The sequence below is a fragment of the Heloderma suspectum genome, chromosome 2, assembly GCF_057233095.1.
Source record: "Heloderma suspectum isolate Gila_16-S chromosome 2, 16-S_ref, whole genome shotgun sequence".
NCBI lineage: Eukaryota > Metazoa > Chordata > Lepidosauria > Squamata > Helodermatidae > Heloderma > Heloderma suspectum.
The window spans coordinates 347291417-347318810 of NC_139459.1; the positions used below are offsets into that span (position 1 = coordinate 347291417).

Sequence of the window (27394 nt, forward strand, 5' to 3'; positions counted from 1 at the left end):
GGTCAAGGCAACAGGCAAAGATCACGGCACAAGCAGTCAGCCAGATACATGGCATCTGGCAAAGCAGGGGTGGCCAAGCTGACAGGCAGCAGTCAAAACACAGCAAGGCAGTCCGATACATACACAGGCCAGTGGCAGAGTCAAGCAGGACCCTGGGCCTGTAGTCAACCCCAAGGCAGGGTCAGGAAAGCGGGAGGCAACGCAGCAGAGAAGACCTTGTTTCCAGTGCTGGCAATGGAGCCCTCAAGGCTTCGAAGCACAAAGGCTGCGGCGCCCTTCCCAGGCTCAGCTGCTGTCCATTAAAGCCCTCTGGCCACAGCTTACTCGGGAGTTGCTTTCTCCCGAGGAGACCTGCTTTGTAAGCCAGCACTCCTTCTTACAGGAGACCTACCGGCCTGTCCCTTGAGGCAAGGAGGCCCCTGGGGGCCAGGGGGCTGCTCAGCCTCTGCTTCCGAGTCCACGTCCCCTCCCCCGGAAGGGAAGGACCTGCATCCGTCTCCCCGAAGGCCCAGGCTCCTCCTTCCAGGCCTTCCGGGAGAGGAAGAGGCCTTCTGCGAGAGGAATGGCTCCGCTCCGTGAAAGGTCCCTCCACCCCATTTTTGTGGGTCCCCCCTCACCCACACAAGCACCCGCTCACTCCATTCAGCAACATCTCCTGATTCTCTGGGAGAACCAATGCACACTATTTACTGGAATGCCTGCAGAAAGATATGTTTCCATCACCAAGAAATGCCTTTTCCCAAAGCTGTTAATATTAGCAAGACAAAACAATGTTTATCACTTTACCCCCAAGCCATGATACACATTGGGTTGCATGAAGAAGATAATGTATCCTTCAAGTTCCCATTTTCCTTCTTACTATTCACAAACAAGTTAGTAGAATGTCCTTACATAGACACACACAACCCAGTTTCCACACTTCAGCTACACTCTTATACCCATTTACCTGGGGGTAATCTCCACTGATCTCAGTGGGACTTTGTTGTTCAGTCGTTCAGTCGTGTCCGATCTGAGCAAATATGCATAGCATTGCACTGTTAGTAAATGTATATAATTAGTTTATGTTGTGATCCTTTTGGTGCCAGGTGAAAACCTATTTATTCCTGCAGCATATTTAGTCCTTCCATTTAAAGGTTTTAAGATCTTTGCACTGCTACTGGCATTTATTTTGGTTTTTAGACTAGTTTTATTCTGTTTTAAACTTTGAATTGTTTTTATATTATGTTTTATCAAGTTATATTTTATGGTTTTAAGTCTTGTTTTGTGAACCATCCAGAGAGCTTTGGCTATTGGGTGGTATAGAAATGTAATAATGAAACAAATGGGGTGGAAGGTTAATCTTTTACACTAACGGGAAAGCAGAGAGTACAAGTAAATGGTCATTTCTCGCAATGGAGGGATATAAACAGTGGGATCCCAAGGATCTGTATTAAGACTAGGGATGTCAGAGAATTCCGCCACGGATCTCGGTGAGGCCGAATGCCAGTGCATTCGGCCCCCCGAACTCTGTGGCGGAACGGCCTGCCACCCCCCCGCCCCCTGGCGGATCCTCTCCGGGACGAGACTCACCTGGGGCGGATCTTCGGGGCGGGGGCGGCAGCGGCTCCGGCGGCGGTGGCGGCCAGTCTTCCGACCGGCTGCTGCCGCCGCCATTTCCAGGCTTGTGTAAAAAAAAAAAAAAAGACGTGATAGGCTACGTAAAGATTTACATAGCCTATGATGGCTAGGTTTAAACAAAAAAAAATACGACGTGATAGGCTACATAAATCTTTACGTAGCCTATCATGGTTGGGTGAGTTAAAAAAAAAAAAACGCATATGCAAATGGCGGCGGCTACGGCCACCGCCATTTGCGTTCTTTCTTTTTACCATCTTAATCTACGTAAATATTTACGTAGACTATGACAGCGAAAATAAAAGGGAACGCAAATAGCGTAGCGGGCGCTATTTGCGTCCCCTTTTGATTCACCGTTTTAGCCTACGTAAAGATTTATGTAGGCTAAAATGGGGAATCAAAAAGGGACGCAAATAGCGCCCGCTACGCTATTTGCTTTCACCTTTATTTTCGCTGTCATAGTCTACGTAAATATTTACGTAGATTAAGATGGCCAAAAAGAAGGAACGCAAATGGTGGCAGCCGTAGCTGCCGCCATTTGCGTACGTGGTTTTTGTTTCTGTTTTTACCCAGAGCCCTCCACGGCCGGAAATCCGGCTGCGGACGGCTTGGGCCTGGCCGGGCCTGGCCGGCTGCTCCGCAAAGCTGCCACGGAGCACAGCTGGCCGTTCAAGGATTCCAGGGGGAGGAACAGAGCGCCTCCCCCCCCAGCCAAGATTCCGGGGGGAGGGACGGAACGCCTCCCCCCCCACCATCAGCATAATCCGCGAAAGGTAAGTCACTTTTGTACATCCCTAATTAAGACTAGTGCTTTTTAACTTATGGATAAATGAGCTGGAGTTAGGGGTGAGCAGTGAGGAGGCCAAGTTTGACGACAATAAATTATTTAGGGTGGTAAAAAAAAAAAGGGATGACAAAGAGCTTCAAAAGCATTGATCCAAACTGGGGGAACGGGCATTAAAATGGCAAATGTGTGTCAATGTAAGCAAGTGTAAAGTGATGCACTTTGGGGCAAAAATAGTCCTATGTGGTGATGGGGTCTGAGGTAGCAGTGACCAACCAAGAATGGGATTTGGGAGTAGTTCTGGTGGATAGGTTGATTAAAATGTAGACCTTGTGTGCAGTAGCTTTGAAAAAGGCACATTCCATATTGGGGATCATTGGGAAAGGAATCAAAAACAGTACTGCCAATATCATAAAGCCCTTATACAAATCTGTTGTGTGACCACACTTCATGGAGGATAAGCCTATACAGGGCTACTAGTCCTATTGCCTAGATGTTCTTTCCAGTATCGGAGGCAGTATGTCTATTTACACCAGTTGCTGGTAGGGATGGGGGAGAATTCTGCCACGGACACCAATGAGGCCGGATTCCAAGAATCTGGCCCCATTGGGGCCTGTGGCGGAACAGAGCACTCACCTCCGCCTTCTCGCAGAATCCATCCGGGTCGCATCCGTCACAGCCTCGATCCTGCGGAGCCGGCCACCTGCTTAGTGGAAGCCATTTGCGGCCGTAAAGCTGGTTGTTCAGTCGTTCAGTCATGTCCGACTCTTCGTGACCCCATGGACCATAGCACGCCAGGCCTTCCTGTCCTGCACTCTCTCCCGGAGTGTGCTCAAGTCCATATTCATTGCATCGGTGATGCTATCTAGCCATCTCATCCTCTGCCGTCCCCTTCTCCTTTTGCCTTCAGTCTTTCCCAGCATCAGGGTCTTTTCCAGAGAGTTTTCTCTTCGCATTAGGTGGCCAAAATATTGGAGCTTCAGCTTCAGTATCTGTCCTTCCAATGAGCACTCAGGGTTGATTTCCTTTAGGATGGACTGATTTGACCTCCTTGCAGTCCAGGGGACTCGTAAGAGTCTTCTCCAGCACCACAGTTCAAAAGCATCAATTCTTCGGCGCTCAGCCTTCCTTATAGTCCAGCTCTCACAGCCATACGTTACTACTGGGAAAACCATAGCTTTGATTAGACGGACCTTTGTCGGCAAGGTGATGTCTCTGCTTCTTACTATGCTGTCCAGGTTTGCCATAGCTTTCCTCCCAAGGAGCAAGCGTCTTAATTTCATGGCTACAGTCACCGTCTGCGGTGATCTTGGAGCCCAAGACAGTAAAATCTGTCACTGCTTCCATTTCTTCCCCTTCTATATGCCAGGAAGTGATGGGGCCAGATGCCATTATCTTAGTTTTTTGAATGTTGAGTTTCAAACCAGCTTTTGCACTCTCCTTTCACCCTCAACAAGAGGCTCCTTAGATCCTCTTCGCTTGCTGCCATTAGGGTGGTATCGTCTGCGTATCTGAGGTTGTTGATAATTCTCCCGGCAATCTTAATTCCGACCTATGATTCATCCAACCCGGCGTTTCTCATGATGTACTCTGCATATAGGTTAAATAAGCAGGGCGACAATATGCAGCCTTGTCGTACTCCTTTCCCAATTTTGAACCAATCAGTTGTTCTGGTTCATACTGTTGCTTCTTGACCCTCGTACAGGTTTCTCAGGAGACAAGTAAGGTGGTCTGGTACCCCCATCTCTTTCAGAATTTGCCACAGTTTGTTGTGATCCACACAATCAAAGGCTTTAGCATAGTCAATGAAGCAGAAATAGATGTTTTTCTGGAATTCTCTTGCTTTCTCCATGATCCAGCGAATGTTGGCGATTTGATCTCTAGTTCCTCTGCCTCTTCGAAACCCAGCTTGTACTTCCGGTAGTTCTCAGTTCACATGCTGCTGAAGCCGAGCTTGTAGGATTTTGAGCATCACCTTGCTGGCATGTGAAATGAGCGCAATTGTGCGGTAGTTTGAACACTCTTTGGCATTGCCCTTCTTTGGAATTGGAATGTAAACTGACCTTTTCCAGTCTTGTGGCCACTGTTGAGTGTTCCAAATTTGTTGGCATATTGAGTGCAGCACTTTAACAGCATCATCTTTTAGGATTTTAAATAGCTCAGCTGGAATACTGTCATCTCCGCTAGCTTTGTTGTTACTAATGCTTCCTAAGGCCCACTTGACTTCACTCTCGAGGATGTCCGGCTCAAGTTCAGTGACCGCACTATCATGGCTATCAGGGACATTCAGATCTTTCCTGTATAGTTCTTCTGTGTATTCTTTCCACCTCTTCTTAATCTCATCTGCTTCTGCTAGGTCCCTGCCTTCTTTGTCCTTTATCATGCCCGTCTTTGCACAAAACGTTCCCTTGAGATCTCCGATTTTCTTGACGAGATCTCTAGTCTTTCCCATTCTGTTGTTTTCCTCGATTTCTTTGCATTGTTCATTTAAGAAGGCCTTCTTGGCTCTCCTTGCTATTCTCTGGAACTCAGCATTCAGTTGGATATATCTTCCCCTTTCTCCCTTGCTTTTCGCTTCCCTGCTTGCCTCAGCTACTTGTAAAGCCTCATCAGACAGCCACTTGGCTTTCTTGCATTTCTTTTTCTTTGGGATGGATTGAGTTGCTGCCTCCTGAACAATGTTACGGACCTCCGTCCATAGTTCCTCAGGCACTCTGTCTATCAGGTCTAATCCCTGAAATCTATTCCTCACCTCCACTGTATATTCATAAGGGATATGATTTAGGTCATACCTGAATGGTTTAGTGGTTTTCCCTACGTTCTTCAATTTCAGCCGAAATTTTGCAAGAAGCAGCTCATGATCTGAGCCACAGTCAGCTCCAGGTCTTGTTTTTACTGACTGTATAGAGCTTCTCCATCTTTGGTTGCAAAGGACACAATCAATCTGATTTCGATATTGACCATGGTGATGTCCATGTGTAGAGTCGCCTCTTGTGCTGTTGGAAAAGAGTGTTTGCTATGATCAGCGTGTTCTCTTGGCAAAACTCTATTAGCCTTTGTCCTGCTTCATTCTGTACACCAAGGCCATGCTTGCCTGTTATCCCCGTGATTTCTTGACTTCCTATTTTAGCATTCCAATCCCCTATGATGAAGAGGTCATCTTTTTTTGGTGTTAGTTCTAGAAGGTGTTGTAGGTCTTCATAGAACCGATCAACCTCAGCTTCTTCGGCCTCAGTGGTTGGGGCATAGACTTGAATTACTGTGATGCTGAATGGTTTGCCTTGGATTCGTACTGAGATCATTCTATCATTTTTAAGATTGTACCCCAGTACTGCTTTTCCCACCCGTTTGTTGACTATGAGTGCTACTCCATTTCTTCTAAGGGATTCTTGCCCACAGTAGTAGATATGATGGTCACCTGAATTAAATTCGCCCATGCTTGTCCATTTTAGTTCACTGATTCCCAAGATGTCGATGTTCAATCTTGCCATCTCATGTTTGACCACCTCCAGCTTACCTTGATTCATTGATCTGACATTCCAGGTTCCTAAACAATATTGTTCTTTACAGCATCGGATTTTCTTTTCACCACCAGACACATCCACAGCTGAGTGTCCTTTCGGCTTTGGCCCAGCCGCTTCACTCTTTCTGGCGCTACTTGGAAATACCCTCTGCTCTTCCCCAGTAGCATATTGGACACCTTCCGACCTGAGGGGCTCATCTTCCGGCGTCATCTCTTTTAGCCTTGTGATACGTTCCATGGGGTTTTCTTGGCAAGAATACTGGAGTGGGTTGCCATTTCCTTCTCCAGTGGACCACATTTTGTCAGAACTCTCTGCCATGAGCTGTCCGTCTTGGGTGGCCCTGCACGGCATAGGTTATGGCTTCACTGAGTTACGCAAGCCCCTTCGCCACAACAAGGCAGTGATCCATGAAGGGGGTAAAGCTGGTAGATTAACCTAAATGCAGCCTATGCCATTTGTGTCTGGAGACTTACTTACAGCGATACAGCATGGCAGTGGCTGCTGGCCGTATCGACATTCTCCAGGGACGTGGAGCTAGCAGCCGGCTCCACAGGATCGAGGCAGAGCGGAGCCAGCCTGGATGGATTCTGGGGGGGAGGAACAGATCACCTCCCCCCCCCCACGGACACCGTCGCAGAACAGATGGTGAGTGATCCGCCCATCCTTAGCTGGGGAACATGAACAGGAGACTGCAGTTGAATTCATGTCCTACTTGTGGGCTTTTCATGGGCACAGGGTGGCTACATGTCCTACTTGAAAGAGAACAGTCCACTACTTGAAGGGCTGTTGAAGGATAGTCCTCTTTTTGAAGGCATGGTCTATTTGAAGGGCTGTCCAGTCAAAGTCCAAATGAAAGACAAAGAACCATAAGAAGAGAAAACAGGCTGGGGCCCTAGACGTTTTCCATCAACGCTTAGTGCCTGGAAAGCCGACTGCGCAGGGACACACATCATCTTGTCACAGTCTGCCCCACTATGGTAAGAAGTATTGTATTTCTACATTATTTATTTATTACATTTATATCCCACCTTTTTTCCTCCTTAAGGAACCCAAGGCAGCATACATAGTCCTCCTCCTCCTCCATTTTATCCTCAGAACAACCCTGTGAGGTGGGTTGGGCTGAGAGTCTGTGAGTGGCCCAAAATCACCCAGTGAGCTTCCATGGCTGAGTGGGGATTAGAACCTGGATCTCCTGATGCCCAGTCCAACACTCTAGCCACTACACACCACACTGGCTCTATGGTAAAGATGTCTCTCTTTGCAGCCAAAGAGAGAGAGAGACCAGTATGTGCAAATGTTATGTAAATGTGTGTCTTCTTTATTGCTAATGCTTGCCCTTTTGGGGGTGACATAAGTGGGTACCCAACATGGGCATCTAGTTGGCCACTGTGTAAACAGAATGCTGGACTACATGAGGCCTTTGGTCTGATCCAGCAGGGTTCTTCTTAGGTTCTTTATTAAAAATGAGGTGATTAATAGTGTAGTGGAACAGCCTTGATTAATTATTTGTGGGGAAAGAGAATGTTATTATTGATTGGTGCATGCAGGAATATTAACCCCCTCGGGAGTGATTTTTCCAATGTCATATCATGATGAATTTAATTTAGGGATGTACAAAAGTCACTTACCTGGTCCCGCAGCTTGCTTCGCGGTGGGGGGGAGGCACTTCGGTTCTCCCCCCGAAGTTCAGGCCGGGGGGGGAGGCGCCCCGCCTCGCCCAGCCAAAATTCAGGCCAGGGAGAAGCGCCCCGCCTCCCCGGCCGCGAAATACAAAAGTGAATGTTAAAAAAAAACACAACCACACACGTGATAGGCTACATAACGATTTACGTAGCCTATCACAGCTAGATTTCCAAAGTCGCCCTTATTTTCGCCGTAATCTACGTAAATCTTTACATAGACTACCTGGGCCCAAATAAGGAATGGAAATGGCGGCGCCCATGGGCGCCGCCATTTGCGTACGCGCTTTTTTTCCCCAAAATCACCCGTGATAGGCTACATAACGATTTACGTAGCCTATCACGGCTGACTTTGGAAATCTAGCTGTGATAGGCTATGTAAATCGTTACGTAGCCTATCACGTCTGTGGTGTTGTTTTTTTTTAACATTCACTTTGTAATGGCAGCGGCGGCAGCCGGTCGGAAGACCGGCCGCCGCCCCCACCAAAACGCCGCCAAAACGCCGCCGGGACCCACTGCCGAGAGGGACATTCGAGGGAGGTAAGTCCCATCCCGGGGGGGGGGGGCGCGGAGAATTTCACTGCCAATTTCGGGGGACCGAATGCATTGGCATTCGGCCTCCCCGAGATTCGTGGAGAAATTCTCCGCCATCCCTAATTTAATTGCTTATGATGTTTATGGACTGTGTCTGTGAAGGCCAATGAAGTTGCTTCAAAAAGGTGTTATTATGATCTCCTATCATCATACCTATTGCCCATGCTGGCTAGGGCTGATGGCATTTAGAGTCCTACAACATCTGGAGGGCCACAGCTTCCCCACCTCTGCCATAGACAAATACAGCTGAATGTGATAACGACCCCAGAGACTTAAATTACGAAAGGGTAGCAGTCTTTTTTTGTTAGTGGGGAGTGCTATAGTAATTGCGGTAACGCCATGGCCCCCTGTTTTTAGTAAAAGAGTTGAGGGGGGCTATTGTGTCTCTTTTGAAGATGGTCTAACAAGAAATCTCTGGAGACACTGACCCAGTTTGCATGTAATGCTGATTCATGGGTTAATTAACCCATGGTTAGTTGGGAGCGAGCAAGAGTACTGTCTTGCAACCGCTCACCCCTTCCTGCTTACAAAACAACCTGGGTTGTCCGTCGCGACGTCCAAACCTGGAGTTCTGGTTAGTTGTGGGACAAACAGCCTAGAATTTGAACCAATGTTTTGTTGTTGGGTTAAAACTCTGGGTTGCTTGTCCCTCAGCTACCCAAAGTTCTGGGTTCAGACATTGCATCCGGAAGCAAAGAGGAAGCAGAAAGTACACAGGAGGCCCTGTGCTCACTTGTGCCAGTTGTTTAACCCATCGCTAGTCATTATGTGCAAACCCAGTTAGTGAGTTTATTTATTGTGAACCACTGAGAGTTTTTTAATTCTATTCAGCGGTATACGTGTGTCACAAATAATTTTTAAAAATACATTAGTGAGTTGCATTAACCCGTTTACTGCTATAACAACTATAGCAGTTGTTACAACTCCAGAGCTCCTTAACACCCTTTCTAGCACTGTACAGGTTAGCTCCCTTTCCTTCCTGGCACCCTTACAGAGGCTGCTGGCAACTGAGGTGCTGCAGGAATATCTGTAAACTGACTATACCAACAGAGACTATGGACACAGCAAGTGGGGCTTCTTCTACCTGGACTTTTGGTAATCACAGGCAGCCTTCTTAGTAAGAAAAAAAAGGGTGACAAGACCACTTTGTCAATAAGCTCTGGAAGAATACGATAGAGCATTGTTGGTAAAAATGTGATATTGTTGGTTGCTGAGGTAGAAAATAATAAATAGTGGCCTAATGTGTTACAGAACAAGGGTACAAATTAAATGTTGCCTGCTGAAGTAGTTGATGATGCCCAGACGTAATTGTTCTGTTGAGCACCTCAGTTATTCAGGGTGTTTAAAACAAATTAGTGACAAATAATTAGAGCTGGGAGAAGTGTAGTTTCACATATAATATAAAATGTTGTTAATTCTTTGGCAGCCAAGTTTATGAGTAGGTGTGTAATATTGCCGTTCTTATTAAGAATGTCTGTTTGCAAATTAAAACTTGTTAGAGCAGGTGGCTTTTGCTGGAGAGAGTTAGTGGCGGAAGGAGCCAACAGTAAGAAGGTGGAAATTATATCTGCGCATTTCAGCGTATGCTGAGAAAGAGCCCTCTAGACTGCTTTAACCAGGGGAGAATGATTAGGGTAAATTTTATACAGTTTAGTGGAGGAAATAGGTGGTTAGACTGTATTAGAAAAGCTGCGGAATTAGTGTGGTTGTGGGTACCAGAACTTTTAGTATTCTAATTGTGAGGAGTAACTCATTCTCCCTCCATCTGACTAGCTTGTTTCCCTAACTTGAACAGGTGTATCTGAGATTTGCCTGATCAAGAAAAGATACAATGGCCTTAAGGACAGACCCCACTCAGTGATAGATTTACAAATCCTTACTGAGTGTTTGGGGCTTCAAGAATTGACGTATGGGTAGTGGTCCTTGAAACTTCACTCAAACCAGAATACACACATTTGGTATTAAGAAATATATATTTATTGCTCAAACAGTCTAAGAGAATAACATGCTTTTGCTATAAGGCAGATCATAAACATCCCTATACATGCAAATTATAATCACTAAGGGCGCAATCCTATGCATGTTTAGACAGAGAAAAGGCCTACAACTCCCAGCATGCCCCAGCTAGCAAGGGGAATGCTGGCTGGGGAATGCTGGGAGTTGTAGGCCTTTTCTCTGTCTAAACATGCATAGGATTGCACCCTAAGAGAGCAATCCTACGGCCACTAGACACTGTCTAGAGGGCCATTGGATTTTCTGGTTTCTGGGATCCAAGCTCGGAGCCAGGGCTCCGAGCTTGGCTCCCAGAAACCGCACTCCCCACCCCATCCACCTCCACCTTGTAGGCGGAGCAGTTCTCGTCGGTCTCTGCACTCTGTTTCCAAGCAAAAAGGGGGCGTTCTGAGGGTGAAAAGGGGGTGTTCCATTCTTAAGAGGCTTCCTATGCGCCGTGCAGCCTCCCCCTCTCCTGCTCTGACATGCCCCGGCTAGACAGCTGAAATTGGCTGTCTAGGAACAAAAGAAGGGCGGGTGGAATGTGGAGGAGAGGATCCCCTCTGTGTTCTGCCTGCCCTGCCTAGGATAGTTGGCCGATAAGATTGCACCCTAAAAGTAAAATGAAAATAGTAGCAAGCATATTGTCAACCTAGTAAAAATCTAAATTCCTCTCAATCTAACAGTTAATATCAGAATTTCATATTTACCTAAATGGAAGGCATGGTGGGCCAAGTCAGCCTAAGCACATTTGGCAGGTGCCTCGTTCTCCGAGGATCTCCCTCCCAAACAGAACAAACCCTGGTCTTTTATAATCCCCATGATGTTGATGACCTCATCCCATGTTTCAGACCTGGTCACTATTCCTATTTCTCCCAGTGTAGCCAGGTTTGCCATTGAGTCCAGTTACAACGAGATGAAAGTATCCCTCCTAAACTGAGCAACTTTCTGCTTCCAATACTCGACCAACCCACTTCAGCAGCCTTCCTTCATGTCCAAGAATATACTCCATTACTCACAGTTATCTCACAACACACACAGAACTAGTCACATCTACACAATACAGTAACTTCTTTCTTATCAATATCACACACTATAATGCATAGTCTGCTAAATGATAAGCTAAGAGATTTTTGTTGATGTAGTAGTAATGGGTTAATGTTAAGTCTATGTTGGGTTGGAGCGAAAGACTCCACCCTCCAGCTGCTTTCATGTTTTACTTTCATTTTCCTATTCACTGTGATTTGGGCCTTCAACAGTGAGTAGGATCTGACTTTTTTTTTAAAGTGGGGAACTTAACCGTTTACTAGAGGGGTTTTTTTTTTCTTGTTTTCATGTCTTGTTGCTGGCCTGCACTGATTTTGTGGTGGGTCATATTTCTCCGCATATAATTCAAGAAAACTTCCCCATATTAATTGTAATTTATTTTCATAAGTTAGTATTTTTAAGGTGGTCATGGCCATGGACTTGGCATCCTGGGGGCTGCTGTCCAGGACTTGGGGGGCCGTAGGCAGCCCCAGCTCCAGGTTTTTGGGGGGCCCTTGGGCAAGACACCCACTGTGAGCCCCCCTCCTCGCTCAGCGAAACGGCCTTCTCACCGCCATTGCCACCAGCTGCTCTTGCCCCTCAGCCTCGTTCTCATCTTGACTGCCACTTCCTTGCTTGGCAGGTGGAGAGCCAGGGAGCAAGGAGGCCGTGTCATTTCCTGCTCCTCCTCCTCACCACCATCGTTGTCTGGGCCAGAGCAGGAAGCGGGTGAATGAGCAGGTTGCTGTGGCGAAGAGGAGGAGCAACTCCAGGGGGGTCTTGTCAGCAGACCCTTGATTGGGAGGGGCCCTCAGCAGGTGCCCAACCATGCCTACCCTTGATAGTCTGGTTTGATGAAGAGTGCCTCAGGGAAACCAAAACAGAATTCATATTAAATTCAATAGCGGCTACTACATCAACGAGTAAAGTGCAATGTTCAAGAGGCCTCATGTCAGATTTCTTTATTTCTTTAGAATATTTCTAGGCTGTTCTTCAGCAATAGTCTCAGAGGTGCATACAACAAAAACAATAAAAGCTCAATTTTAAAAAAATTAATCTTGAAAATCACAGTAAGAAAAGACACAGCAGAACAATAAAATAAGATACAGGGCCTTTCTACCCGAGGCTTTTATTGTGTGCTCATGACTGGTCACTCACTTTTTTTGCAGGTCCTTAACACGACGTCGTCAACCTCCAGGGCCCCTCCTGTGCTTTCTCGCTATTAGAGAGGTGTTATTCTCACTGAGGAAAAAGTGTTAAGAGATTTGATCACGCTTTGATGTGCGATAAATTTCCAGTGAATTTCCAGAATTCCACTTTATCGCAGCTATACCGCAGCGCCATCTAGTGACTGTATAATGAAACATAGAAGTTGCCCAGAAAGATACACCCACACCCCAGGCAAAAAACAGGTGTAAAGGAAGAGATCTTAATCCCGCAAGGTATCTGGAAGCAGAAGCCCTGGCAAGGGTGTGGGATTTTAGCCTCATGTGGAGAAGCCCACAATGTCAGCACAAAACCTCAGGCAATTGAAAGGCCTGGCCAAACAAATAAACACACGAACAGAAAACCTACACCTGGCACTGAAGAGAAAACAGAAATTCTTGAAATGGGGTGCCAGAACAGAAATGGTTCTGTCTCTTATCATAAGGTGAAGGTACCTGGACACTAACACAGTGATCGCTAGAATCCAGCATGGAACTGTCAGCAACAACTCCAGCCAGACTTATTTCATTTTTCAGTCAGGTAACTTCCTTACTAGATTGTGGAAATACTATGGACACAGTATAGCTTGACTTTAGCATGGCATTTGACAAAGGGTCCCAGGATAACCTGATTAACAGGGAAGTTAAGTGTGCCACTGTACTAGGTGGATCCACAGCTGGCTGGAGAACTGTACTCAGTGGTTCCTTATGAAACTGGAGGGAGGTATCGAGGGGGTTGCCGCAGGGCTCAGTCCTGGGCCCTGTATTCTTCAACATTTTTATTAATGGCTTGGAGGAAGAAGTGGGGGGAACACGAAACAAGTCTGCAGATCACACAAAACTGGGTGGGATAGGTAATGCCTTAGAAGATAGAAACAAAATTCAAAAAGATCCTGATAGGTTAGAAAACAGGGCAGAAAATAACAACGAAATTCCACAAGGACAAGTGCAAAGTTCTTTGTTTAGGAAAAAGAAATCCAATGCACAGATAAAAGATTTTTGTGAACCGCCCAGATTGCTTCAGCTATGGGGCAGTATAGAAATATAAGAAATGAAATGAAATGAAATGAAATGAAATGAAATGAAATGAAGATGCGGGTTTCCTGGCTTGGCAATCTTACATGCTGTAGTTGTAGCCGATCACAAGCTGAATATGAGTCAGTAGTGTAATCTGGGGTTGGACTCAATGGTCTTATAGGCCCCTTCCAACCCTACTATTCTATGATTGTATTCTACTATTCTGTGATGATCTGGCTGCAAAAAGGCAAATGCAATTTTACATTTCATCAATAGAAGTACAGTTTCAAAATCAGAGGACTTAATCGTTCCACTCTACTCTGTGCTGGTCAGACCTCACCTTGAGTAGTGTGTTCATTTCTGGACCCCACGCTTTCAGAAGGATTCAGATAAAGAAGAGAAGACCGAGGGCAGGATATGATAGCACTTGTCAAGTACCTAAAAGTTGTCACACTGAAGAGGGTCGCAACCTGTTCTCTATCACCTGAGACAGTAGGACACAAAATAATGGGCGTAAGTTGCAGGAAGTCAGATTTCGGTTGAACATCAGAAGAAACTTCCTAACAGTCAGAGCATTCAGACAATGGAACTGACTGCCTAGGGAGGCGGTGGGCTATCCGTGGCTGGAGGTATTCAAGCAGAGACTGGACAACCATCTGCCAGGGATGCTTTAAACTGGATTCCTGCACTGAGCAGGGGGTTGGACTTGATGGCCTAAATGGCCCCTTCCAACTCTATGATTCACCTTGCCTCAGAACGTGGTAAGATGTAGAGCAGGGCCTCTGAGGCTGATCTTCACAGGTAGGGATGGCAGAGACTTCTGCCACGGATCACGGTGAGGGGTGCCAGTGCATTCGGCCCCCCAAATTCCATGGTGGAACGGCCTGCCCCCCGCCCCCCTGTGGATCCCCCCACCCCCCTGCGGATTCCCCCTGGGACGAGACTCACCTGGGGCGGATCTTCCAGGCGGTGGCAGCTCCGGTGGCGGCTTCAGCGGCGATGGTGGCAGTGGCCGGTCTTCCGACCAGCTGCTGCCGCCACCATTTCCACTCTGGAAAAAAAAAAGAAAGAAAAAGAAAGACATGATAGGCTACATAAAAATTTATGTAGCCTATCATGACTAGGTTTAAAAAAAAAAAAAAGACGTGATAGGCTACGTAAATATTTACCTAGCCTATTATGGCTGGGTGGGTTAAAAAAACAACAACCGCGCACGCAAATGGTGGCGGCTCCGGCCGCCGCCATTTGCGTTCCTTATTTTTGCCCTCTTAATCTACATAAATATTTACGTAGACTATGACGGCGAAAATACAGGGGAACGCAAATAGCGTAGCGGGCGCTATTTGCGTCCCTTTTTGATTCCCCGTTTTAGCCTACGTAAATATTTACGTAGGCTAAAACGGGGAATCAAAAAGGGACGCAAATAGCGCCCGCTACGCTATTTGTGTTCCCCTTGATTTTCGCCGTCATAGTCTATGTAAATATTTACGTAGATTAAGAGGGCAAAAATAAGGAACGCAAATGGCGGCGGCCGTAGCCGCCGCCATTTGCGTACATGTTTTTTTGGTTTTTTATTTACCCGGAGCCCTCCACGGCCGGAAATCCAGCTGCAGACGGCTCTGGCCTGGCCGGGCCTGGCCGGCTGCTCCGCGGAGCTGCCGCGGAGCACAGCCAGCCACGGAGGATTCCAGGGGGGAGGAACGGAGCGCCTCCCCCCCCGGCGAGGATTCCGGGGGGAGGGACAGAACGCCTCCCCCCCACCATCAACATAATCCGCGAACAGGTAAGTGACTTTTGTACATGTGGGAAGAGGCAGCCCTTCACATAACCTGGCCCCCATTATAGATGTCCTATTACAATGTATTTTGCATCTTTCCACTAAAATGGATGTGGGGATCTTGTGTGTGTCAAGGGAGTCGTTGTGATCCTGCATTTAAAATGGAAGCAGAAAGCCCCATTTTAAATGCGGGATTTTAGGCTGGTGTAGAGATGCTCCAAATGTCATTCTGGTATCTCAGTACTGAAGGCACATGATGTGTTACAAACAAGAATGCACGCTGACAAAGAATGCCACACAGGTGAGCGACACCAAAGGTCTTGGCTGAGCATCACAAAACACTGGAAATCAGCAGCTGAGCTTACTTATAAATAGTTGAGATATATAAGGGAGAGATCAGTATTGGCTAAAATGACACATTTGTTATAAACCCAGAGGAAGAAGCGTTTTGGTTTAGAATTGGGTGCCTCGGGGGGGGGGGGTATTTTGTTAAAATGGAAGCCAAGCTCCAGTGTCCTGCTGTAAGTTAGCTTGTAACTAAGCCTAACCACATGGAACTCAGGACCAAACTAGATGCGACATTAAAAGTTTCTTTAGATTTAACATGTAAGTTTAAAAAAAAATAGGTAGCATTAGCTGGGGGAGGCTGATAATTACTGGATTGCAGCAGGTGTGGAGGGGGAAATTAGCCTTTTCCTCCCCTGCTGATGTCTCTCTTCTGAAGGTAATATTTGCTTCTTGAGGAAATCTCTCTGTGGTACCAGTTTATAAGGCTGCCTGCACAGGGCCATTGAGATGCTGCAATGGTGCTGTTCTGCCTGGCCTGCTGTCCTCACTAAGCCCCAAAGCAATTGCATGCTTTACTATTGGTGAGGGACCATGGCTTAGTGGAAAGCACATGTTTTGCATGCAGAAATTCTCAGGTTCTATCCCTGAGATATCTAGGTAAAAACATCAGGTAGGCGGTGACATGAAAGCCCCCTGCCTTGGAGAGCAGCTGCCCATCAGACAACATTGGGCTCAAACTGGGCAAGACAGGGCCTTTTCTATTGTGGCCCCCATTTTGTAGAATGCCTTTCCCAGAGACATTTGGTTGGCTCCCTCTCTTTTAAACTTCAGGTGCACTGTTAAGGCCTGTTTCTTTTGCTGAGCATTTGGTATCCGTCAAAGTTCTGCCTCCTTGTTTTAAATGCTTAATTGGTTTATCCTCCTCTTGGTTTATGGTATGAAATTAATTTTAGTTATTTGGACTATATTTCCTGTGTTTTATGTATTTTATGAATTGTTTTGTAAGCTGCTTTGAGTTTATTTTATAAAGCTAAGCAGATCATAAATTTTCAAAATAAATAAAATAAATTGGGCAAACAGTCTGACCTACCATAAGGCAGCTCAAAATTATTTTAATAGCTAAGAATATATTAGATATTTTTTGTGTCCAGTGCAGATTGCTTCAACCACTAGTTATGGTACTGTGTGAAAGGTGTTTTTGTCTTGTTCTGTTTTTACAGAACTGCCTGCCGACCCAGACAGCGATCGCTTTGTGTTTCTTTTGGGTATTGCAGTCAAGACTCTTTACTACATTAGTACCTTCGATTTATGGGACTAACCTGAGGCTCAAGTTAAATATCCATGTGTGATCATCTTCCCAAATCTGACCACCCTTCATGCAATATGAATTTCAACTGTGACACCCCCGGGATTGGGAAGGCCTTGACTCATCGTGTTGAACCAGTCTTGTAGATCTCCTTCTTGTGTCACTCTGAATTGAGCGTTCAGAAGTTTATAGAGCACCCACACAGGGCAGGAATACACTCCGGTGCTACCTCAAGGGCCCATGACTGAGTTGAAATTAGGCAATCACCCACCCACACTAGTCAGCAGGGACAGCGAAGGGAGTACCAGCATAACCTGCACAAACTGTCTTCAAGGGAGGATTGTGCCATTTCAGCCAATGATTCCACCCATCCTCTCATGGGCAGGACAGAAGGACCTGGGATCTGGGTACATAAGTCGCCTGAGATTCTCAAAGGACATCACCAGGAGAAGACATCCAGGACAGCAGAGTCAACACCGCTTGTAAGTTGGAACTTCTTTGGTCACTAATAGAGTAATGGAGGTGGGGGAGACATTTTTGGCTTCAGAGCTGAACATTAAGGTGGATTTCAGTTCATTAAATAGGAGACTAGATCAGTAGCAAAATGAAATATAAGTGGAGTAGAGAAAGGTGTTCCTCCCAAATCAAATGGACTAGCAACCCTGGGTGATTTTTGCCTTCCACTCAGAGGATGGATTGACTCACTTACTAGGGTAATCACAAGTCATTCATTCTGCTAACAATGTTTCATAATGCTTCTAGCGGCTGGGACCCATGTGATGCTACGTCACATGTATTTTTAAAATATATATAGCATATTCTTTCTTCTTCTTCTTCAAATATCTATTTCATTACAATAATATGCACAGTCATTGTTATATTTGACATAGACAGCCAGCATGGTGTAGCGGCTAGAACGTTGGACCGGGAGCTGGGAGATCTGGGTTCTAGTCCTCACTTGGCCATAAAGCTTCACTGGGTGACTTTGGGCCAGTCGCAGACTCTCAGCCCAACCTACCTCACAGGGTTGTTGTTGTGAGGATAAAATGGAGAGGAGGAGGATAATGTAAGCAGCCTTGGGTTCCTTGCAAGACGGAAAAAGGCAGGATATAATGCAATCAATCAATCAATCAATCAATCACATAAAGCAGCCACAGAGGTTCCAATCTGGGGTGGACAGGGACACACACACCTTTTAACCCTTTTCCCTCCTGGCTGCTGTAGGGAAAATTAGCAGCTTAGGAGAGCTGTAAGAGGAGATAAACAGCAACAGAGAGAGAGGTAGCCAGTGTGAGTGCTGGCTTTCTCAGTCTGTTGGATTGGGGTGTCGGGGGGGGGGGGGGGCTTCAGAATTCTCAGCTGGAAGTTTCAGGGGAAGGGGGCTAGGTGTAAGATGGAGCCAGGCACTTAGTCCTGGGGCTGATACTACATCACCTACCTCAGGATAACGCCATTTGGGGTGCTTCCAAATGGAGGGCGCCTATCCCAGCCCTCCCTGTCAGAAAGCATTGTGCACCTATTCCGCCATTTTCTCCATCATCGTTTTTTGCCTGGTAAGACAGAAGACAGACGAAACAGTGGGCAAACATGGGAGCATAATGAGTGGCAACATCTGGACCGCCGCCACCCCCAATTCCATGTTTGAGGCAGGCTGATTGCAAGACGAGAGCCTCGTCTGGGAGCAGCCTTTGCTGCTTCAGTGCCAAACAGCAAGAGTCTTGCAGCTGATCAGAAAAGTGAGCACTGAGCCTCTAAAGCGCTGGGTGTGTTGAACCTGGCAGGATAAGCTGAGAATGGATATCCGATTCTCTGGCGCCAATTGCTGTCGCCAGGCCTCCTGATGCAGATGCTGTGCCCACGCAAACACGGAGAAGGAGCGCCTGGGAGCTGGAGCGGCTCCAAAGCCGAAACTGAGCCAGCTGCATGTCACTGCTGAGAAGTGGGACAGGCCATCCTGGGTTACACAGACACGGTGCTGTGTTCAGGAAGAGCGGGGGGGAGCCCTTCTGCACGGCGTTCCTTTGGTGTCCCAACCAGGGCAGTTTCATGCAGCTGGCTGCCCACACAGAGATCTCTAGGAGTGCGTGGGGCTGCCGGTGGGCTTGTGGTCCTGCCACGATTGTGCGGAGGAACTGCTGCCTGCCTGCAGGGGCTCTGCACAACGGCAGTGACTTCCACCATTGCAGCGGCTTGCAGGAGGGCTGCTGTCGTTGCACAGCTCACAGCCACTGGGAGGAGGGTCCGATGCCTCCACGCAACCCTGGCTGGGTCACAAGCTCACCAGTGCCCCCCCCCCCCCCGCAGCCCTTGATGCCTTTGGGCGGATGGGGGGAACAGTTTGGCTGCATGAATCAGCTTGGTGGCCATGTGCCACATGCCGCCAAGCTGCAGCTTAGGATGTCGCACGGCTGATGAAGGATTCAGAGAGGAGTGATGGAAATGCCGCAATAATCATTTTAGAATTCTTACTGAAATAGGTTTCGAAGACACAATATGCTAGGAGAGGTGAAAACAACTAGGCAGGCTTAGCGTGGAGGAAATAAGGAAGATGGCAGTGTTGTGTGGACATGGCAATGTTTTGAAATATGCGCAAAGGGCTTCTAAGCATAAGGTGCTCACAGCTAGGGAAGGGCGAACCTGTCAAGCTTGATCGCCTGGAGATCACTTTTCCACCACTAGGGTAATTCCATCCCGCTTCCCTATTGAATTGCTTTTTTTCAACACACATAAATGTGTACGTATTTTCCTGTGCTTTTTTCACATTTGTGTACACATGTATACATGGAGTAAAGCATGTTTATTATTTATGTTTTTGAAATGTATGCATTTTCCCATGCGCATTTTTACAATGTGTGCCTGTTTTTGAGCACTTTTCTTTTCTTTGGCAAATGACATCTGAAGGTCAGAGATATATGGACTTCTGACTGCAAATTGCACTTGGAACTGAATTTGGATCCAGGGTCATATTACATTAAAATGCGAACTCAAGGAATTCCTCACCCATTTCTCCTCATGGGCCCTCTAAGAAAGGGTTTCTGCCCCTTTGTATATTTAGTCTAAGGGATGATTCTGATGTCAATGGCTGTGTTTCCACCAGCAATTTACACCAACCTAACTGCGCAGTGAGGTCTCTGTGTTTCCATGACGTCATGGCCATTCAGCACCAGCCCCACATTTTATCATGAAAAAAACACTTCTTGTGAGACTGGTTATACTCCAACTTTTCCAGTGTACTTCAGCTCCATTACTGACTGGTTTCCACAACTGCACTGGGTTTGGTATCATAGTCCTGCCCATTGGGCGCATAGCCTGGCCTTTGTGGGTGTGTCACTTGTGACCTCAGTGATGCAACCCTTTCCCTCCCAGTTTTCTGGAAGTTTCATCGCTATTTTGGAGCAGGATGCTGAGGGACCAACTTTTTAAACATCATTGAAAATAAATGCTAGAACACTAGTGTGTCTAAGCCTGCTATTGCAGGCAAGCAAGTGCTCCCATTACCTGAAAGCTATTGCCATTTTCTGGAACAAGCCCCCTTGACCTCAACAGGTGTCAGCAGGTACTCCTGGAGTAATGCGGTATTGCGCAATAGCACAGATGCATGTTAGTGCTATTTCGCAATTGAGCGAGAGAGTGATAGAGTCCTCACAACGTACTGATGTGGAGGGTATGCATATTGATGGAAGACTTGCGTAATACTGTGATAACGACATAACGACTTAGCACGTGCCTCCTAATGCAGTAGCCTCCTAATTAGAGGGAAGGCGGGGATGGTAGGAATCGGGCATATGTCCAGGAAGTCTACACAGAAGTAACTCCCATTTGTGGTCAATGAGGCTTGTTCCCGAGATTGCCATTAAGGGGAGTAGAGCCTGGAGGGGGAAGACTCTCTGACTGGTTCAGCAGCCTCTGCCAGTCCGATAACACTCAGTTCCAATCACCCCACCCGGAAGTATGCTTTTGTCAGCGAAGGGGGAGAGGGAAGGGGGACTCAGTAAGAGGAGGAGGCGGGAACATGGATGAGGTAACGAGACTCCACCCAGACTCCACCCAGCCATCAAGAAAATAATTCGATTACAGCTCAGTGGAAACAGCACAAAGCCCCAGACTACAGCGATGATAAGCCAGGACTTTAAGCACAGATGCGATTGGGGAAACATCGCAACAAAGTTGAAAGCCAGGTGAAGCCGATAGCATGGAAACACACTCATGTTGGGGCAGCTTTTTGCACATGTAAGAGTTGCTATATCGGCATTCAAACTTGTGTGAGTTTAGGGCACGATCTTTCGCATGTTTAGTCAGAAATAAATACTACAACTGCCAGTATTCTCCAGCCGGCACGGCTGGTGGGAGGATGCCGGCAGTTGTAGTACTTATTCCTAGGGATGTCAGAGAATTCCGCCACAGATCTCAGTGAGGCCAGTGCATTCGAATCCCCGAACTCCGTGGCAGAACGGCCTGCCACCCCCCGCCCCCCCACAGATCCCCCCCCAGGATGAGACTCACCTGGGGCGGATGTTCCGGACGGTGGCGGCTCCAGCGGCAGCTTCGGTGGCGGCGGCTGGTCTTCCGAATGGCTGCCACCACCAGTTGCGGTCTGTTTCCCCCCCCCCCCCCCGATTCGTGATAGGCTACATAAAGACTTACGTAGCCTATCACATCTGGGTTTTAAAAAAAAACGCATACGCAAATGGCGGTGGCTATGGCCGCCGCCATTTGCCTTCCTTATTTTTGGCCGTCTTAGTCTACGTAAATATTTACGTAGACTAAGACGGCGAAAATAAAAGGGAACGCAAATAGCGCCCGCTACGCTATTTGCGTTCTCCCTTATTTTTGCCATCTTAGTCTACATAAATATTTACGTAGACTAAGATGGTGAAAAATAAGGAACGCGAATGGCGGCGACCATAGCCGCCGCCGTTTGCGTACGCGTTTTTTTTTTAACCCAGGCGTGATAGGCTACCTAAGTCTTTATTTAGCCTATCACGGCTGAATACAGGGACGCAAACGGCGGCGGCTACAGCAGCCGCCATTTGCGTCCCTGCTAGCCAGCAGCCAGATGTCCGGCTGCTGGTGGAGCCGGCCGGCGGCTCTGCGGAATCCCCACGGAGCGGAGCCGGCCAGCCAGGATGCCAGGGGGAGGGACGGAGCGCCTCCCCCGCCCCAGCAGAACCCGGCGGAGCCAGGTAAGCGGGGTTTCATACACCCCTTCTTATTCCTGTCTAAACATGCATAGGGTTGCACTTGCAACATTAAGCTCGCATATCTGGGCTGCAGCAACTTGTGTTATCATGTAAGTATGACAGACAAGAAAACATGTATTCATTAGCTTTTCCCTTGCGAATTTAAGATTGCGCAATTTTCCTGGCAAGGAATGGGTCATCAGCTTGTTTGGACTGTTCAATGCTCTTACTAATATCTGTGTGTGTTCTAGTTGATTCTGGCTGCAATCCTATACACACTTAACTGGGAGTTTTGGATTGCACTGTTAACCTTAATGGTGTCCCTTATCAAACTGCTCCCATGGCCTTCTGTGTATAAACTGTTCTTGTGTTGTTATTTTTTTAGATGATATTGCAGTGCATTTAAAGGTCGGGGGGGAACCCCTCAGAAGGGTACATTTAGTGGGAAACATGTGGCCCTCCAGAGGTTTTGGCCTACAACTCCCATGAGCCCTAGCAGCCACCATAGCCAGGGCAGCTCCAGGTGTTTGTGGGGCCCTGGGCAAGACACCCACCATGGGCCCCCTCCATCGGGGACCCTACCTTCAGACTGCCATTGTCTCCAGCTGCTCTTGCGCCTCCTCCTCTTTCTCATCATTGCTCCCACTTGCTTGCTGGATGGGCGGAGAGCCAGGGAGCAAGGCGGCCGGGGCATCTGCTGCTGCTCCTCCTCACCACCACCATTGCCTGGGCCAGAGTGGCCGGCCAGTGAACAAGTGGGTTGCAATGGTGAAGAGGAGGAGCTCCAGGGAGCTCTTCTCAGTGGGCCCCAAATAGATTGTGGGCCCTCAGCAGTTGCCTCACTATGCCTACCCTTGACACTGGCCCTGAGCATAGCCCATGGTGAGGGATGATGGGAGTTGTAGGCCAAAACATCTAGAGGGCCAGAAGCTGTCCATTTCTGACCTAGGGGGTATGGTGTATGCATGCCCTCCATCTTAGCTGGAAGGCAAATAAAGATGGGGCAGTGGGAGAACCAGGTGTGGGTATTACAGGATGATGGGAAGTGAAATAGCATTGTTGGCTGTTTACTGTCCTGGCTGCTGTGCCTTTAATATCAGCCCACCAGGCAAAAATGAATCAGGTGACGCTTTTCCTGGCATGGAGATGAAGCGATGGAGGAAACTTTGCCTGCTTAATTTCTGCATGTTGACCTTGCAAAGGAGCAAGGCCAGTAAAACAGTGGGCAGTCCTAGGAAGGCGATGGGGTGCAACAGGCCTTTCTTTACCTTGGTGGCCTGGATCTGCTGTGATGCTTTTCATCCTAATTTCTACACACAGGTGAAGGTGAACCCAGCAAGCTGCCGAGATGTGCCACCTGCGTTGTACTGTCTGCATGGCCAGAGATATGCTTCGGAACAAATATGGCAAGTTCAAAGGTAAGAGAAGTGGGTTGACGGTGGAGGTCTTTCCAAACATACAGGGAGTGTATTCTTATGTGTAGCCTTGACTGAGATGCTTTAAGCCTCTCTTGATTGCTATTTTTAATGCATGCTGGCCTCATATACTTAAGTTTATTTGGTGTTTTGTTTTAATGTGTATTTTTTATTGCAATGTTTTTATATATTTCTGGAAGCCCTCTTGTGAGGACATAGCCCTAAAAGGTATGGGTGGAAACATTTAAAATAATAAAAACAGAAGTATAAATATATAGCAGTTATCTTAATATAAAACACAGAGAAGGTTTAGTAATCAAGCCATGCATAATAACAGCGAACTTCTGTTTACAAATATAGCACTTACAAACACATTGGTTGCTCAAAAGTTATTACCAGCTTCTTTGGAAATACTTATGAATTGAAGGATGAGATAAACATTTGTCAGATAAAACAGAGCCAAACGTGATACTCTAGAACATCAAAATTAAATATTAAATATACCATTTGCCAGATGTGTTTTGACCACCACAGCCTCTTCAGCGGCATAAATAAAAGTAGTGAGCATTTGCACCCTTCTATATATGTGTGTGGGGGGGTTACTTATATCCCGTAGCTACAATCACTAGAGGCCTCACAGTGGCAAACGCAAAACGAGAATGCAACAATAAAATCCAAACCTACAATAATTAATTGCAATAAAATCAAAATAATAAAGAGCATCAAACAAAAAACCCGCAATAGCAGCCACATTCCCTATCCTACTGCTTAAAGAGTAAAAAGAAACCAAAACAAACACCCAAAGATGATAAAAGCACTGAAATACTTGGGAGAATGAAAACATCTTCAGTGGCACCTAAAAGGCATCTTCAGTCACCTCACTATGCTCTGTGGTAGGGCCAGCAGTAGGTCCAAAAAATATAGATATGTTGGATAAGGCTTTTCCAGCAATGAACAGTGCAAGCTTAAGCTTATTTACCTAGTCCCTCTGGCTTGGTTCATATGTAACACCAAACCATTCTTTATGTTAGTATGGGTTGTTGAATCGTGGCTTGTTGTTGCATGAAACCTGGAACTGTGGGTTAACGATTGGCCGGGTTCACATAACACACCAAGCTATGATGGGTAAATTCTGGGAGCGACCCATGAGGGATTACCCACCCTCGCAACCCACAGTCTTCATAAAGGGCCCCGTGATGGCTTACGGTGTCACGTGGGGAATACATGACAGTAATGGAGGCCTACCATGGAGACAGCCACCAAGAGTGGCTGAAAATGCCACTGCCGCTGTGCTCTACTACTAGGCAGATCTCTATGGCCAAGATCTGCCTGGCAACGTATGGTGGTGCTGCCGCTGGGATCCCTTTTTCCACTGTGGTGGCTAATAGGATGCACGGCTGCCAGGCCGGGAGGACTCTGGAGGGGGCGTACCTTGAGGAGGGTAGGTAACCTGTGCTGCACAACATGGTTGCAGGGGGTGGGGAGAGAGGCCTGTTGTTTCAGTAGCCCTGTCCTCAGGATGGGTACTGAACCACCATTGGCTCCCACGTCATCCAATCACACCCATTGTTTGTTGTTGGATTGTGAACTCTGTGTTGTTTATGCTTAGCAAACCAAGGTTTGTTAGCGTGACTGGGTTCACACAACACAACCCACAGTTCAACAACCCACACTCAACCCATCCTCAACCTTGAGTGCCTGTTGTCTTGTGTGGACCCAGCCTATGGGTTGTTAAACATGAACAACTCACAAAGAGAACCCATGGTTTGTTGTTAGATTGTGAACTCTTGAGTTATTAAACCTTAGAATGAGAGGGTTGGAAGGTGCCTACAAGACCATTGAGTGCAAGCCCCTGCTCAATGCAGGAAGCCTGATTCCCAGGCAGTCTCCCATCCAAGTACTAACTAGGGCTGACCCTGCTTAGCTTCCAAAAATCAGACGAGATTGGGCACATCCAGCCCTTTTGGGTTGTCACTATGTGCGAACCCAGGACTGTGGCTTGTTCATGGGTTGTTTTGCCAGGCTACAGAGGCAGCTGTCAAAAATGGCAAAAATAACAAGCCAATCTATATATCAGCACTACTGTATCGCAAAGGCATGCGGGATACAAGGAGGGAGTGGGTGAAGAGGGCAGGAACCAAACAACCTAGGAATTGAAAAAACAACCCATGGGTTGTTCAGTCGTCTGGCAGCCAAATCATGAGTTAACTCTGGGTAAGGCAACAAACCATGGGTTAATTAAACCATGCATTGTCATTAGGTGTTAACCAGGTCTCTGATTTCAGTGGGATTTGCCCACCAGAGTTGCCCACCGCTCTTCTAGGCCTGGTCTCCACAGTCCTTTCAGAGTCCAGTAGTTTTGGTTAAGCCCCTTTACAAACTCTCTTTTAGTTGATCCAGCTGCCTTTGGATTTCTCATTCCCCCAATAAATGCTGTTGCCCAATAAATCTACTTCCTTTCCTCATCCCTTGGCCTTTTCTGCTTTCTCCTAATCCTCATATGTGTTTCTCTTGCAGAAGTGATCCATCACTTCCTTGGTGAACACAACCTGCCTATTGAAAGGAGTGGCTGAGATGCAAGTCTTCAATGACGGGCTATACCATCTCCATTTCTTCCTACACTGATGATGGCATGGATGTCGCCCTTTCTCATGAAAGGCCTCTGTATTATGTTGAAACAACATTCCAAAGGAGAATAAAGTTCATTTGGATCTAAGCCTTTGTGTTTGGGCTTCTTTTCCAAGTGAATAACACTGGTATGGCCTAAACTAAAGACTCACTAAAGTGAGTTATTTTGGAAAGCTCAGGAGGGATGGGCAGGCTGATGTAAGAGACACAAGAGACAATCTGTTTTTACTGGCCCTGTTCCTGGATTGTTAAGAGTTATTATTTTATTTTTATTATATTTCTATACTGCCCCATAGCCAAAGCTCTCTGGGCAGCTTACAAAGATTAAAACATAAAAAAACAATATGCAAAATTTTAAAACATAAACATACACACAGAGACAGTATACACAGAAACAACATATATCTAAAAACAACTTAGAGCAATCAGCCAAACCATAAAACAAATCCAGGATCAATTAAAACTCATCACATGCTGCCAAATGCCTGGGAAAGAAGTATTGACCTGGCACCAAAAAGACAACAACGTTGGCGCCAGGCAGGCCTCATTGGGGAGATCATTCCATAATTGGGGGGGCACTACCAAGAACACCCTCTCCCTTGTTGCTGTCTTCTGAGCCTGCCTCGGAGTAGGCACCCGGAGGAGGACCTTAGATGTTGAGCATAGTGCAGGGATATTTTCAAGCTGGGAGAGCCGCTCCCTCAGGTATTGCGGTCCCGAGCTATATAAGGCTTTATAGGTTAAAACCAGATGAGAAATAGGGGAAGCAGGCAAACACCTTGGCCTAGATTTTTAATCAAACATATTGTAACATGAAGTGCACACACATCCTTACATTTTAGATTTCATCTACGTGATCATATAAACACGTTTACAAGGTCAAAGTGTTCTCATTCGTTCACTCTCTCTCTCGGGAACACAGGAAGATGCCTTATACCAGGACAAACTATTTGGGTTAGATTCCAGCCCAATGTTGCTCACTGTGAATGGAAGTGGCTCTTCAAGACCTGATTGGATCTCTTTCCCATCATCTTCTACCTGATTTTTTTTTACCTGGAGATGCCAGCAATTGAACCTTGGATCTCCTGCATTAGCTGTGGTCCCTCCTTGAATAGGGTATTTGTAAAAGGGTAATTTGTAAAAAGCCTTTTCCCTGAGTAGTTGTGCCTAGAACATCTCCACACTCTTTGCCCTCCTCATACTGATCTATACAAGTGTTATTCCCTTATATATTTTAAAGTCAGCAAACTCCCATCACCCACATGTCCTTCATGAGTATTACTGAGTTTAGGCACACCTGGAGATGAGATATTAGAGCAGCCTCCTTCTCTTTTTTTCCTTCAGGATTTCACAAAGCATCTCCAG

The 27394-nt window shown here is 46.8% G+C and overlaps 1 protein-coding gene and 1 long non-coding RNA gene across 3 annotated transcripts in view; one reads left to right on the plus strand and one right to left on the minus strand.

Moving 5' to 3' along the window:
- Positions 1-18356, minus strand: part of LOC146355400 (uncharacterized) — a 31345-nt gene extending 12989 nt beyond the window's left edge. Inside the window, exons 1-4 of the long non-coding RNA XR_014787185.1 lie at positions 18245-18356; positions 14384-14486; positions 13776-13919; positions 12372-12455 (exon numbers count right to left, since the gene is read on the minus strand). This is a non-coding gene — a long non-coding RNA (uncharacterized LOC146355400). The remainder of the gene's footprint in view (positions 1-12371; positions 12456-13775; positions 13920-14383; positions 14487-18244) is intronic.
- Positions 11354-26115, plus strand: LOC146355401 (uncharacterized). Of its 2 annotated transcripts, none has more exons than XM_084830634.1 (4): positions 11354-11445; positions 16721-17288; positions 23307-23404; positions 25919-26115. In XM_084830634.1, the coding sequence occupies exons 2-4, from the start codon at positions 17184-17186 to the stop codon at positions 25941-25943; spliced, it is 228 nt and encodes a 75-aa protein (XP_084686760.1). In that variant the 5' UTR covers positions 11354-11445; positions 16721-17183; the 3' UTR covers positions 25944-26115. The 2 variants fall into 2 exon arrangements, with proteins under 2 accessions (XP_084686760.1, XP_084686759.1); XM_084830633.1 differs by having other exon boundaries at positions 17192-17288.
- Positions 26116-27394: the final 1279 nt, after the last annotated feature.